Here is a 15,755-nt window from a genome sequence, read left to right on the forward strand (position 1 = left end):
TCCCCCCCCCCCCCCAACTCACCGTCTCAGGCTGCGGATAGGGGCACACGCAGAGGCTGGGGGGCGCGGGGGGGGCGTGGGGCAGCCGCTGCCACAGCTCCTCGCTGACGAAGGGCATGAAGGGGGCCAGGAGCCGCAGCCCCCCCTCCATACAGCAGTGCAGCGCATCCCGCACCGCCGCCGCTCGCCCCTCCGCGTCCCCCCCCCCTTCTTCCTCCTCTTCCTCTTCCTCTTCCTCTTCCCCTTCCTCTTCCTCTTCCTCTTCCTCCGCAGGTTCCCCCCCCGCCGGTTCATCCGTGGGGCTGCGGGGGGCGGCGGGGTTTTGGGGGGTGGGGGAAGGGGGGGGGGTCTGCGCCTCCCCCCCCAGCCTTGCTGACGCGGGCCAGGATGGGCTTCACGCATTCCTATGGGGCAGATTGGGGGGGTGGGGGGGGGGGGGGGGGGAGAGAAGAGTGGGGTGAGGTTATAGGGACCCATAGGGACCCATAGGGACCCATAGGGACCCAAAGGGACCCATAGAGCCCTATAGGGACCCACAGCACCCCATAGGGACCCATAGGGACCCATAGGGACCCATAGGGACCTATAGGGATCTATAGGGACCCATAGGGACCCATAGGGACCCATAGGGATCCCACAGGGACCCACAGGGATCTATACGGACCCATAGGGACCCATAGGGACCCATAGAGACCCATAGGGATCCCACAGGGACCCATAGGGACCCACAGTATCCCACATCCCACAGTGAGCCACAACCCCATAGAGACCCATAGAGACCCATAGGGACCCATAGGGATCCCACAGGGACCCATAGGGACCCATAGGGCCCTATAGGGACCCACAGCACCCCATAGGGACCCATAGGGGCCTATAGGGACCTATAGAAACCTATAGGGACCCATAGGGACCCATAGGGATCCCACAGGGACCCATAGGGACCCATAGGGCCCTATAGGGACCCACAGCACCCCATAGGGACCCATAGGGGCCCATAGGGACCTATAGGGACTCACAGGGGTAACACAGGGACCCATAGGGACCCATAGAGCCCTATAGAGACCCACAGCACCCCATAGGGACCCATAGGGACCCATAGGAACCTATAGGGATCCCACAGGGACCCATAGGGACCCATAGGGACCTATAGGAACCCATAGGGACTCACAGGGATAACACAGGGACCCATAGGGACCATAGGGATCCCACAGGGACCCATAGGGACCCATAGAGCCCTATAGGGACCCACAGCACCCCATAGGGACCCATAGGGACCCATAGAGACCCACAGTATCCCACAGTGAGCCATAAACCCACAGAGACCCATAGGGACCCATAGGGACCCATAGGGACCTATAGGGACCCATAGGCACTCACAGGGGTAACACAGGGACCCATAGGGACCCATAGAGCCCTATAGAGACCCACAGCACCCCATAGGGACCCATAGAGACCCATAGGAACCTATAGGGATCCCGCAGGGACCCATAGGGACCTATAGGAACCCATAGGGACTCACAGGGATAACACAGGGACCCATAGGGACCATAGGGATCCCACAGGGACCCGTAGGGACCCATAGAGCCCTATAGGGACCCACAGCACCCCATAGGGACCCATAGAGACCCACAGTATCCCACAGTGAGCCGTAAACCCATAGAGACCCATACAGACTAATAGAGACCCATAGAGACCCATTAGGGACCCATAGGGACCCACAGCACCCCATAGGGACCCACAATATCCCATAGTGAGCCACAACCCCATAGAGACCAATAGAGACCCATAGGGACCCATAGGGACCCATAGGGACCCATAGGGACCCAGAGGGACCCATAGAGTCCTATAGAGACCCACAGCACCCCGTAGGGACCCATAGGGACCCATAGGGACCCACAGCACCCCATAGGGCCCCACAGTGAGCCATAACCCCATAGAGACCCATACAGACTAATAGAGACCCATGGAGACCCAGAGGGACCCATAGGGACCCCACAGGGACCCATAGGGATCCCACAGGGACCCATAGGGACCCATAGAGACCCACAGTATCCCACAGTGAGCCGTAAACCCACAGAGACCCATAGGGACCCATAGGGATCCATAGAGCCCTATAGAGACCCACAGCACCCCATAGGGACCCATAGGGACCCATAGGGACCCACAGCACCCCATAGAGCCCCACAGTGAGCCATAACCCCATAGAGACCCATACAGACTAATAGAGACCCATAGAGACCCATAGGAACCCATAGGGACCCACAGCACCCCATAGGGACCCACAGTATCCCACAGTGAGCCATAACCCCATAGAGAACCATAGAGACCCATAGGGACCCATAGAGACCCATAGGGACCCATAGGGATCCCACAGGGACCCATAGGGACCCATAGGGACCCACAGCGCCCCATAGGGACCCATAGGGACCCATAGAGACGCACAGTATCCGACAGTGAGCTGTAAACCCACACAGACCCCATAGGGACCCATAGGGACCTATAGGGACCCACAGGGACCCATAGGGATCCCATAGAGCCCCATAGGGACCCACAGCACCCCATAGGGACCCATAGGGACCCACAGCACCCCATAGGGACCCATAGGGACCCAGAGCACCCCACAGGGCCCCACAGTGAGCCATAACCCCACAGAGACCCATACAGACTAATAGAGACCCATAGAGACCCATAGGGACCCATAGGGACCCATAGGGACCCACAGCACCCCATAGGGACCCACAGTATCCCACAGTGAGCCATAACCCCATAGAGACCCATAGAGACCCATAGGGACCCATAGGGGCCCATAGGGACCCATAGGGAACCACAGCACCCCATAGGGACCCTCAGTATCCCACAGAGGACCGTAATCCCATAGAGACCCATAGAGACCCATAGAGACCCATTGGGACCCATAGGGACCCATAGGGACCCATAGGGCCCCAGTATCCCATAGTGAGCCGTAACCCCATAGAGACCTATAGAGACCCATAGGGACCCAAAGGAACCCATAGGGATCCCACAGGGACCCATAGGGACCCATAGAGCCCTATAGGGACCCACAGCACCCCATATGGACCCATAGGGAACCACAGGGAACCACAGCACCCCATAATGACCCACAGAGACCCATAGAGACCCATAGAGACGCATAGGAACCCATAGGGAACCACAGGGAACCACAGGGACCCATAGGGACCCACAGCACCCCATAGGGACCCTCAGTATCCCACAGAGGACCGTAATCCCATAGAGACCCATAGAGACCCATTGGGACCCATAGGGACCCCACAGGGACCCATAGGGATCCCACAGGGACCCATAGGGACCCATAGAGCCCTATAGGGACCCACAGCACCCCATAGGGACCCATAGGGACCCATAGAGACCCACAGTATCCCACAGTGAGCCGTAAACCCACAGAGACCCATAGGGACCCATAGGGACCCATAGGGACCCATAGAGCCCTATAGAGACCCACAGCACCCCATAGGGACCCATAGGGACGCATAGGGATCCCATAGGGACCTATAGGGACCCACAGCACCCCATAGGGACCCATAGGGACACACAGAGACCCCATAGGGACCCACAGGGACCCACAGGGACCCCACAGGGACCCCATAGGGACCCACAGCACCCCATAACCACCCCATAACCCCATAGAGCCCCATATGACCCCATATGACCCTATAACCACCCCACAGACCCCATAACGACCCCACAGACCCCATAACCACCCCACAGACCCCATAACCACCCCATAACCCCATACAGCCCCATATGACCCCATATGACCCCATATGACCCCATAACCACCCCATATGACCCCATAACCACCCCATATCACCCCATAACCACCCCATAACCACCCCATAACCCCATAGAGCCCCATATGACCCCATAACCACCCCATAACCACCCCATAACCCCACAACCACCCCATAACCCCATACAGCCCCATATGACCCCACATCACCCCATAAGCACCCCATAAGCACCCCATAACCCCATATGACCCCATAACCACCCCATAACCCCATACAGCCCCATATGACCCCACATCACCCCATAACCACCCCATATCACCCCACATCACCCCATAGCACCCCATAACCACCCCATAACCCCACAACCACCCCATAACCCCATAACCGCCCCATAGAGCCCCATATGACCCCATAACCCCACAGACTCCATAACCACCCCATAACCACCCCATAACCGCCCCATAACCCCATATGACCCCATAACCAAACCACCCCCCGTGACCCCGCGTGACCCCACGTGACCCCCGCACGTGACCCCGCGTGACCCCACGTGACCCCGCGTACCAGGTAGACGTCGCACAGGTCGTAAAGCCAGAAGCCGTGCACCCCATAACCACCCCATAACCCCATAACCACCCTATAACCACCCCATAACCCCATAGAGCCTTATATGATCCCATATGACCCCACATGACCCCATAACCACCTCATAACCCCATACAGCCCCATATGATCCCATAACCACCCCATAACCCCATAACCACCCCATATGACCCCACAACCACCCCATAACCCCATAGAGCCCCATATGACCCCATAACCACCCCATAACGACCCCATAACCCCATATGACCCCATAACCCCATAGAGCCCCATATGACCCCATAACCACCCCATAACGACCCCATAACCCCATATGACCCCTTAACCCCATATGACCCCATATGACCCCATAACCACCCCATAACCACCCCATAACCCCATATGACCCCATAACCCCATAGAGCCCCATATGACCCCATAACCACCCCATAACGACCCCATAACCCCATATGACCCCTTAACCCCATATGACCCCATATGACCCCATAACCACCCCACAGACCCCATAACGACCCCACAGACCCCATAATCACCCCATAACCACCCCATAACCACCCCATAACCACCCCATAACCCCATAACCACCCCATAACCCCACAGAGCCCCATATGACCCCATAACCACCCCATAACCACCCCACATCACCCCCTAACCACCCCATAACCCTATAACCACCCCATAACCCCCCCATATGACCCCATAGCCACCCCATAACCCCATAGAGCCTTATATGACCCCATATGACCCCACATGACCCCATAACCACCTCATAACCCCATACAGCCCCATATGATCCCATAACCACCCCATATCACCCCATAACCACCCCATAACCCCACAACCACCCCATAACGACCCCATAACCCCATATGACCCTTAACCCCATATGACCCCATATGACCCCATAACCACCCCACAGACCCCATAACGACCCCACAGACCCCATAATCACCCCATAACCACCCCATAACCCCATACAGCCCCATATGACCCCATAACCACCCCATAACGACCCCATAACCCCATATGACCCCATAACCCCATAGAGCCCCATATGACCCCATAACCACCCCATAACGACCCCATAACCCCATATGACCCCTTAACCCCATATGACCCCATATGATCCCATAACCACCCCACAGACCCCATAACGACCCCACAGACCCCATAATCACCCCATAACCACCCCATAACCCCATACAGCCCCATATGACTCCATAACCACCCCATAACCACCCCACATCACCCCATAACCACCCCATAATGACCCCAAAACCACCCCACAGACCCCACAACCCCCCCATAACCACCCCATAACCACCCCATAACCACCCCATAACCCCATAACCACCCCATAACCCCATAACCACCCCATAACCCCATATGACCCCACAACCACCCCATAACCCCATATGACCCCACAACCACCCCATAACCCCATACAGCCCCATATGACCCCATATGACCCCATAACCCCATACAGCCCCATATGACCCCATAACCACCCCATAACCCCATATGACCCCATAACCAAACCCCATATGGACCCCACAACCCCCCCATAACCCCATATGACCCCACAACCACCCCATAACCCCATAACCACCCCATAACCCCATATGACCCCACAACCACCCCATAACCCCATAACCACCCCATAACCCCATATGACCCCACAACCACCCCATAACCCCATACAGCCCCATATGACCCCATAACCACCCCATAACCCCATATGACCCCATATGACCCCATAACGACCCCATAACCCCATATGACCCCATAACCACCCCATAACCCCATATGACCCCATAACGACCCCATAACCCCATATGACCCCATAACCACCCCATAACCCCATATGACCCCATAACCAAACCACCCCAAGTGACCCCACGTGACCCCACGTGACCCCCCCCGCGTGACCCCACGTGACCCCGCGTACCAGGTAGACGTCGCACAGGTCGTAAAGCCAGAAGCCGTGCACGGCCGAAGTGGCTGCCGGGAAATCGAAGCGGCCCAAAGCGGCTCCGCACGCGGCCACGGCGCGGCTCAGGCGGCTGCGGATCCAGCGCTCGGCGACCCCGGGCCGCCCGCGGAGCTGCGGGGGGAGGAGGGAGGCGGGGCTGCAGCGGCACCGGGCCGGGAGGGGCGGCACCATAGAGACGGAGCCCCATAGGGAAAGAGCGGCCCCATAGGGAAGGAGCGGCACCATAGAGACGGATCGGCCCCATAGGGAAGGAGCGGCCCCATAGGGAAGGAGCGGCCCCATAGGGAAGGAGCGGCCCCAAAGGGAAGGAGCGGCCCCATAGGGAAGGAGCGGCACCATAGAGACGGATCGGCCCCATAGGGAAGGAGCGGCCCCATAGGGAAGGATCGGCCCCATAGGAAAGGATCGGCCCCATAGGGAAGGATCGGCTCCATAGGAAAACCCCCGGCCCCATAGGGAAGGAACGGCCCCATAGAAACGGATCGGCACCATAGAGACGGATCGGCCCCATAGGAAAACCTCCGGCCCCATAGGGAAGGATCGGCCCCATAGAAACGGATCGGCCCCATAGGGAAGGATCGGCCCCATAGGAAAACCCCCGGCCCCATAGGGAATGAGCGGCCCCATAGGGAAGGATCGGCCCCATAGGGAAGGATCGGCCCCATAGGAACGGATCGGCCCCATAGGGAAGGAGCGGCCCCATAGGAAAGGATCGGCCCCATAGGGAAGGATCGGCCCCATAGGGAAGGATCGGCCCCATAGGGAAGGATCGGCCCCATAGGAACGGATCGGCCCCATAGGGAAGGATCGGCCCCATAGGAACGGATCGGCCCCATAGGGAAGGATCGGCCCCATAGGGAAGGATCGGCCCCATAGAGACGGATCGGCCCCATAGGGAAGGAGCGGCCCCATAGGAAAGGATCGGCCCCATAGGAAAGGATCGGCCCCATAGGAAAACCCCCGGCCCCATAGGGAAGGAGCGGCCCCATAGGGAAGGATCGGCCCCATAGGGAAAGGATCGGCCCCATAGGGAAGGATCGGCCCCATAGGGAAGGAGCGGCCCCATAGGAAAGGATGGGCCCCATAGGGAAGGATCGGCCCCATAGGATAGGATCGGCCCCATAGGGAAGGAACGGCCCCATAGGGAAGGAACGGCCCCATAGGGAAGGAGCGGCCCCATAGGGAAAGGATCGGCCCCATAGGGAAGGAGCGGCCCCATAGGAAAGGATCGGCCCCATAGGGAAGGATCGGCCCCATAGGGAAGGAGCGGCCCCATAGGGAAGGATCGGCCCCATAGGAAAGGATCGGCCCCATAGGGAAGGAGCGGCCCCATAGGGAAGGATCGGCCCCATAGGAAAGGATCGGCCCCATAGGGAAAGGATCGGCCCCATAGGGAAGGATCGGCCCCATAGGGAAGGATCGGCCCCATAGGGAAGGAGCGGCCCCATAGGGAAGGATCGGCTCCATAGAAACGGATCGGCCCCATAGGGAAGGAGCGGCCCCATAGGAAAACCCCCGGCCCCATAGGAAAGGATCGGCCCCATAGGGAAGGATCGGCCCCATAGGGAAGGAGCGGCCCCATAGGAACGGATCGGCCCCATAGGAAAGGATCGGCCCCATAGGGAAGGAGCGGCCCCATAGGGAAGGATCGGCCCCATAGGGAAGGATCGGCCCCATAGAGACGGATCGGCCCCATAGGAAAGGATCGGCCCCATAGGGAAAGGATCGGCCCCATAGGGAAGGAGCGGCCCCATAGGGAAAGGATCGGCCCCATAGGGAAGGATCGGCTCCATAGGAAAACCCCCGGCCCCATAGGGAAGGAACGGCCCCATAGAAACGGATCGGCACCATAGAGACGGATCGGCCCCATAGGAAAGGAGCGGCCCCATAGGGAAGGAGCGGCCCCATAGGAAAGGATCGGCCCCATAGGGAAGGAGCGGCCCCATAGGGAAGGAGCGGCCCCATAGGGAAAGGATCGGCCCCATAGGGAAGGAGCGGCCCCATAGGAAAGGATCGGCCCCATAGGGAAGGATGGGCCCCATAGGGAAAGGATCGGCCCCATAGGGAAGGAGCGGCCCCATAGAGACGGATCGGGCCAATAGGAACGGACCGGCCCCATAGGGAAGGAGCGGCACCATAGAGACGGATCGGCCCCATAGGGAAGGATCGGCCCCATAGGGAAGGAGCGGCCCCATAGGGAAGGATCGGCCCCATAGGGAAGGAGCGGCCCCATAGGGAAGGATCGGCCCCATAGGGAAGGAGCGGCCCCATAGGGAAGGATCGGCCCCATAGGGAAGGAGCGGCCCCATAGAGACGGATCGGCCCATAGGGAAGGATGGGCCCCATAGGAAGGGAGCGGCCCCATAGGAAAGGAGCGGCCCCATAGGGAAGGATCGGCCCCATAGGGAAGGAGCGGCCCCATAGGAAAGGATCGGCCCCATAGGGAAGGATCGGCCCCATAGGGAAGGATGGGCCCCATAGGGAAGGAGCGGCCCCATAGGGAAGGAGCGGCCCCATAGGGAAGGATGGGCCCCATAGGAAAGGATGGGCCCCATAGGGAAGGATCGGCCCCATAGGGAAGGAGCGGCCCCATAGGGAAGGAGCGGCCCCATAGGGAAGGAGCGGCCCCATAGGGAAGGATGGGCCCCATAGGAAAGGATGGGCCCCATAGGGAAGGATCGGCCCCATAGGAAAACCCCCGGCCCCATAGGGAAGGAGCGGCCCCATAGGGAAGGAGCGGCCCCATAGGAAAGAATCGGCCCCATAGGGAAGGAGCGGCCCCATAGGAAAGGATCGGCCCCATAGGGAAGGAGCGGCCCCATAGGGAAGGATCGGCCCCATAGGGAAAGGATCGGCCCCATAGGAAAGGAGCGGCCCCATAGGGAAGGATCGGCCCCATAGGGAAGGAGCGGCACCATAGGGAAGGAGCGGCCCCATAGGAAAGGAGCGGCCCTATAGGAAAGGAGCGGCCCCATAGGAAAGGAGCGGCACCATAGGGAAGGAGCGGCCCCATAGGAAAGGATCGGCCCCATAGGAAAACCCCCGGCCCCATAGGAAAGGATCGGCCCCATAGGGAAGGATCGGCCCATAGGGAAGGAGCGGCCCCATAGGGAAGGATGGGCCCCATAGGAAAGGAGCGGCCCCATAGGGAAGGAGCGGCCCCATAGGAAAACCCCCGGCCCCATAGGGAATGAGCGGCCCCATAGGAAAGGATCGGCCCCATAGGGAAGGAGCGGCCCCATAGGGAAGGAGCGGCCCCATAGGAAAGGATCGGCCCCATAGGGAAGGAGCAGCCCCATAGGAAAGGATCGGCCCCATAGGGAAGGATCGGCCCCATAGGGAAGGATCGGCCCCATAGGGAAGGATCGGCCCCATAGGGAAGGATCGGACCCATAGGAAAGGATCGGCCCCATAGGGAAAGGATCGGCCCTATAGGGAAGGAGCGGCCCCATAGGGAAGGATGGGCCCCATAGGGAAAGGATCGGCCCCATAGGGAAGGAGCGGCCCCATAGGGAAGGATCGGCCCCATAGGGAAGGATGGGCCCCATAGGGAAGGAGCGGCCCCATAGGGAAGGATCGGCCCCATAGGAAAGGAGCGGCCCCATAGGAAAGGATCGGCCCCATAGGGAAGGAGCGGCCCCATAGGAAAACCCCCGGCCCCATAGGAAAGGATCGGCCCCATAGGGAAGGATCGGCCCCATAGGGAAGGATGGGCCCCATAGGGAAGGATCGGCCCCATAGGGAAGGAGCAGCCCCATAGGAAGGATCGGCCCCATAGGGAAGGAGCGGCCCCATAGGGAAGGAGCGGCCCCATAGGAAAGGAGCGGCCCCATAGGGAAGGATCGGCCCCATAGGGAAGGATCGGCCCCATAGGAAAGGATCGGCCCCATAGGGAAGGAGCAGCCCCATAGGAAAGGAGCGGCCCCATAGGGAAGGATCGGCCCCATAGGAAAGGATCGGCCCCATAGGGAAGGAGCGGCCCCATAGGGAAGGATCGGCCCCATAGGAAAGGATCGGCCCCATAGGAAAGGATCGGCCCCATAGGAAAGGATCGGCCCCATAGGGAAGGAGCGGCCCCATAGGGAAGGATCGGCCCCATAGGAAAAACCCCCGGCCCCATAGGAAAACCCTGGCCCTATAAAACAGCCTGACCCCATAGGAACCCCCCGGCCCTATAGAAAAGCCCGTCCCCATAGAACAGCCCAGCCCCATAGATCCCCCCAGCCCCATAGAAGCCCTCCAGCCCCATAGATCACCCCAGCCCCATAGATCGTCCCAGCCCCATAGATGCCCCCCAGCCCCATAGAAGCCCTCCAGCCCATAGATCACCCCAGCCCCATAGATCCCCCCCAGCCCCATAGAACACCCCCAGCCCCATAGATCGTCCCAGCCCCATAGATGCCCCCCAGCCCCATAGATGCCCCCCAGCCCCACAGATCACCCCCAGCCCCATAGAACTCCCCAGCCCCACATATCACCCCAGCCCCAGAGAACACCCCCAGCCCCATAGATCCCTCTAGCCCCATAGATCACCCCCAGCCCCATAGATGCCCCCCAGCCCCATAGATCACCCCAGCCCCATAGATGCCCCCCAGCCCCATAGATGCCCCCCAGCCCCATAGATCCCTCAGCCCCATAGATCACCCCCAGCCCCATAGATGCCACCCAGCCTCATAGATCACCCCCAGCCCCACAGAACACCCCAGCCCCATAGATGCCCCCAGCCCCATAGATGCCCCCCGGCCCCATAGAACACCCCGAGCCCCATAGATCCCTCTAGCCCCATAGATCGCCCCAGCCCCATAGATGCCTCCAGCCCCATAGATGCCCCCAGCCCCATAGATCCCTCAGCCCCATAGATGCCCCCCAGCCCCATAGATCCCTCAGCCCCATAGATCACCCCCAGCCCCATAGATGCCACCCAGCCTCATAGATCACCCCCAGCCCCACAGAACACCCCAGCCCCATAGATGCCCCCAGCCCCATAGATGCCCCCCGGCCCCATAGATCCCCCCAGCCCCATAGATCGCCCCAGCCCCACAGATGCCCCCCAGCCCCATAGATCCCCCCAGCCCCATAGATCACTCCCAGCCCCATAGATCCCACCAGCCCCATAGATCCCCCCCCAGCCCCATACAACACCCTCAGCCCCATCGATCCCCCCCAGCCCCACAGATGCCCCCCAGCCCCATAGATCACCCCCAGCCCCATAGATGCCCCCAGCCCCACAGATCACCCCCAGCCCCATAGATCCCCCAGCCCCATAGATGCCCCCAGCCCCACAGATCCCCCCAGCCCCACAGATCACCCCCAGCCCCATAGATGCCCCCAGCCCCACAGATCACCCCAAGCCCCATAGATCCCCCCAGCCCCACAGATCCCCCCAGCCCCACAGATGCCCCCCAGACCCATAGATCCCCCCAGCCCCATACAACACCCTCAGCCCCATCGATCCCCCCCAGCCCCACAGATGCCCCCAGCCCCACAGATGCCCCCAGCCCCACAGATCACCCCCAGCCCCATAGATCCCCCCAGCCCCACAGATCCCCCCAGCCCCACAGATGCCCCCCAGCCCCATAGATCCCCCCAGCCCCACAGATGCCCCCCAGACCCATAGATCCCCCCAGCCCCATACAACACCCTCAGCCCCATCGATCCCCCCCAGCCCCACAGATGCCCCCCCAGCCCCACAGATGCCCCAGCCCCACAGATGCCCCCCCAGCCCCACAGATGCTCCCAGCCCCACAGATGCCCCCAGCCCCACAGATGCCCCCCAGCCCCACAGATGCCCCCCAGCCCCACAGATGGCCCCACACCTCCATGGCGGGGGGGGGTCGGTATTGGGGTCCCAGCGCCCTCAAGGTGAACCTGGCGCCGTTCCACACTTTGTTGCAGAAATGGCGGTAGCCCAAAACGCGCCCCACGTCCAGGTTGATGTCACGGCCTGCGGGGGGAGATGGGGGGGTGAGGGGGGGTTGGGGGTGGATGTGGGGCGATGTGGGCGGATATGGGGCAGATATGGGGCAGATGTGGGGCACTATGGGGTGATGTGGGGCAGATATGGGGCAGAAATGAGGGGTTTGGGGTGGATTTGGGGCTGATATGGGGCAGCTGTGGGGCACTTATGGGTCAGCTATGGGGCAACCATGGGGCAGCCGTGGGGCACTTAAGGGTCAGCTATGGGGCACTTATGGGGCAGCCATGGGGGCACTTATGGGGCAGCTATGGGGCACTTATGAAGCAGCCATGAGGCACTTATGGGGCAGCTATGGGGCAGTTATGGGGCAGCTATGGGGCACTTATGGGGCAGCTATGGGGCACTTATGGGGCTGCTATGGGGCACTTATGGGGCAGCCATGGGGCAGTTATGGGGCAGCCATGGGGCACTTATGGGGCAGTTATGGGGCAGCAGTGGGGCTGCTATGGGGCACTTATGAAGCAGCCATGGGGCACTTATGGGGCAGTTATGGGGCACTTATGGGGCAGCTATGGGGCACTTATGGGGCAGCTATGGGGCACTTATGAAGCAGCCATGGGGCACTTATGGGGCAGTTATGGGGCACTTATGAAGCAGCCATGGGGCAGTTATGGGGCAGCTATGGGGCAGTTATGGGGCAGCCATGGGGCACTTATGGGGCAGCTATGGAGCAGCCATGGGGCAGCCATGGGGCACTTATGAAGCAGCCATGGGGCACTTATGGGGCAGCCATGGGGCAGTTATGGGGTACTTATGGGGCAGCCATGGGGCACTTATGGGGCAGCTGTGGGGCACTTATGGGGCAGCTGTGGGGCACTTATGAAGCAGCCATGCGGCACTTATGGGGCAGCTATGGGGCAGCCATGGGGCAGCCATGGGGCACTTATGAAGCAGCCATGAGGCACTTATGGGGCAGCCATGGGGCACTTATGGGGCAGCTATGGGGCACTTATGAAGCAGCCATGGGGCAGTTATGGGGCAGCCATGGGCACTTATGGGGCAGCCATGGAGCACTTATGGGGCAGCTATGGGGCAGCCATGGGGCAGCCATGGGGCACTTATGAAGCAGCCATGAGGCACTTATGGGGCAGCCATGAGGCACTTATGGGGCAGCCATGGGGCACTTATGAAGCAGCCAATGGGGCACTTATGGGGCAGCCATGGGGCAGTTATGGGGTACTTATGGGGCAGCCATGGGGCACTTATGGGGCAGCTGTGGGGCACTTATGGGGCAGCTGTGGGGCACTTATGAAGCAGCCATGCGGCACTTATGGGGCAGCTATGGGGCAGCCATGGGCAGCCATGGGGCACTTATGAAGCAGCCATGAGGCACTTATGGGGCAGCCATGGGGCACTTATGGGGCAGCTATGGGGCACTTATGAAGCAGCCATGGGGCAGTTATGGGGCAGCCATGGGCACTTATGGGGCAGCCATGGAGCACTTATGGGGCAGCTATGGGGCAGCCATGGGGCAGCCATGGGGCACTTATGAAGCAGCCATGAGGCACTTATGGGGCAGCCATGAGGCACTTATGGGGCAGCCATGGGGCACTTATGAAGCAGCCATGGGGCACTAGTGGGGCAGCCATGAAGCAGCAATGGGGCACTTATGAAGCAGCCATGGGGCACTTATGGGGCAGCCATGGGGCACTTAAGGGGCAGCTATGGGGCACTTATGGGGCAGCCATGGGGCAGCAGTGGGGCACTTATGGGGCAGCTATGGGGCAGCTATGGGGCAGCCATGGGGCAACTATGGGGCACTTATGAAGCAGCCATGGGGCAGTTATGGGGCAGCTATGGGGCAGTTATGGGGCAGCCATGGGGCACTTATGGGGCAGCTATGGGGCACTCATGGGGCAGCCGTGGGGCACTTAAGGGTCAGCTATGGGGCACTTAAGGGTCAGCTATGGGCACTTATGGGGCAGCTATGGGGCACTTATGGGGCAGTTATGGGGCAGCAGTGGGGCAGCTATGGGGCACTTATGGGGCAGCCGTGGGGCACTTATGGGGCAGCTATGGGGCAGCGGTGGGGCCTCACCCTGAGCCGTGTAGGCGCACAGAGCGAAGCGCAGCGCGTCGGTGCCGCACTCCGGAATCCCATTGGGGAAATCGCGTTTCTGTGGGGCAGAAAGGGGGGGGGGTTGGGGGTCAGCCCCACACTTGGGGGTCCCAGCCCCACACTTGGGGGTCTCAGCCCCACATATGGGGGTCCCAGCCCCACACATAGGGTTTCCAGTCCCACATATGGTGGTCTTGGCCCCACACTTGGGGGGCTCAGCTTTATACTTGGGGGGCTCAGACCCACACTTAGAAGTCCCAGCCCCACACTTGGGGGTCCCAGCCCCACACTTGGCGGACTCAGCCCCACACTTGGGGGTCTCAGCTTCATACTTGGGGGCTCAGACCCACACTTGTGGGTCCCAGCCCCACATATGGGGGTCCCAGCCTCACACTTGTGGGTCCCAGTGCCACATATAGGGATCCGACCCCACACTTGGGGGTCTCAGCCCCACACATGGGGTTCCCAGCCCCACACTTAGGGGTCTCAGCCCCACACTTGGGGATCTCAGCCCCACACTTGGGGGGCTCAGCTTCATACTTGGGGGGCTCAGACCCACACTTGTGGGTCCCAGCCGCACACTTGGGGGTCTCAGCCCCACATATGAGGGTCTCAGCCCCACACTTGGGGGTCCCAGCCCCACACTTAGGGGTCTCAGCCCCACACTTGGGGGGCTCAGACCCACACTTGTGGGTCCCAGCCCCACACTTGGGGGGTCCCCAGCCCCACATATGGGGGTCTCAGCCCCACACTTGGGGGGCTCAGCTTCATACTTGGGGGGCTCAGCCCCACATATGGGGGTCCCAGCCCCACACTTGTGGGTCCCAGCCCCACATATAGGGATCCCACCCCACATATAACAGATCCCATCACACACTTGTGGGTCCCAGCCCCACATATAGGGATCCCACCCCACATATGGGGATCCCATCACACACTTGTGGGTCCCAGCCCCACATATAGGGATCCCACCCCACACTTGTGGGTCCCAGCCCTATATAGAGTGTCCCAGCCCCACATATAGGGATCCCACGCCACACATAGGGAATCCCACCCCACATATAACAGATCCCGCCCCACACTTGTGGGTCCCAGCCCCACATATAGGGATCCCGCCCCCCACTTGTGGGTCCCAGCCCCACATATAGGGATCCCACCCCACACATAGGGATCCCACCCCACATATAGGGATCCCACCACACACTTGTGGGTCCCAGCCCCACATATAGGGATCCCACCCCACATATGGGGATCCCACCCCACATATGGGGACTCCACCCCACACTTGTGGGTGCCAGCCCCACATATAGGGATCCCACCCCACACTTGTGGGTCCCAGCCCCACATATAGGG

General features: G+C 60.9%; 1 protein-coding gene and 3 long non-coding RNA genes across 5 annotated transcripts in view; all 4 read right to left on the bottom strand.

The window, feature by feature from the left end:
- Positions 1-22: 22 nt before the first annotated feature.
- The window catches only part of VARS1 (valyl-tRNA synthetase 1), a gene marked incomplete at both ends in the record, with an annotated part of 97,394 nt that continues 81,661 nt past the window's right edge, over positions 23-15,755 (bottom strand). Inside the window, 5 exons of the mRNA XM_052670826.1 lie at positions 23-190; positions 369-404; positions 6,322-6,477; positions 12,183-12,310; positions 14,382-14,460. Of these exons, the coding sequence (XP_052526786.1) occupies positions 23-190; positions 369-404; positions 6,322-6,477; positions 12,183-12,310; positions 14,382-14,460 (567 nt within the window). The remainder of the gene's footprint in view (positions 191-368; positions 405-6,321; positions 6,478-12,182; positions 12,311-14,381; positions 14,461-15,755) is intronic.
- LOC128074749 (uncharacterized) lies at positions 764-2,448 on the bottom strand. Of its 2 annotated transcripts, XR_008203442.1 has the most exons (4): positions 2,260-2,448; positions 1,425-1,464; positions 912-1,002; positions 764-871 (listed from the first exon to the last, which is right to left on the bottom strand). It is a non-coding gene; the product is annotated as an uncharacterized LOC128074749 (long non-coding RNA). The 2 variants fall into 2 exon arrangements; XR_008203443.1 differs by lacking the exon at positions 764-871 and having other exon boundaries at positions 896-1,002.
- On the bottom strand, positions 12,565-13,716 carry LOC128074750 (uncharacterized). The gene is made up of 3 exons (XR_008203444.1): positions 13,677-13,716; positions 12,930-13,006; positions 12,565-12,676 (listed from the first exon to the last, which is right to left on the bottom strand). It is a non-coding gene; the product is annotated as an uncharacterized LOC128074750 (long non-coding RNA).
- On the bottom strand, positions 14,471-15,403 carry LOC128074752 (uncharacterized). The gene is made up of 3 exons (XR_008203448.1): positions 15,382-15,403; positions 14,735-15,109; positions 14,471-14,691 (listed from the first exon to the last, which is right to left on the bottom strand). It is a non-coding gene; the product is annotated as an uncharacterized LOC128074752 (long non-coding RNA).

Source organism: Tympanuchus pallidicinctus, unplaced genomic scaffold, assembly GCF_026119805.1.
Source record: "Tympanuchus pallidicinctus isolate F22 unplaced genomic scaffold, pur_lepc_1.0 scaffold99, whole genome shotgun sequence".
Lineage (NCBI taxonomy): Eukaryota > Metazoa > Chordata > Aves > Galliformes > Phasianidae > Tympanuchus > Tympanuchus pallidicinctus.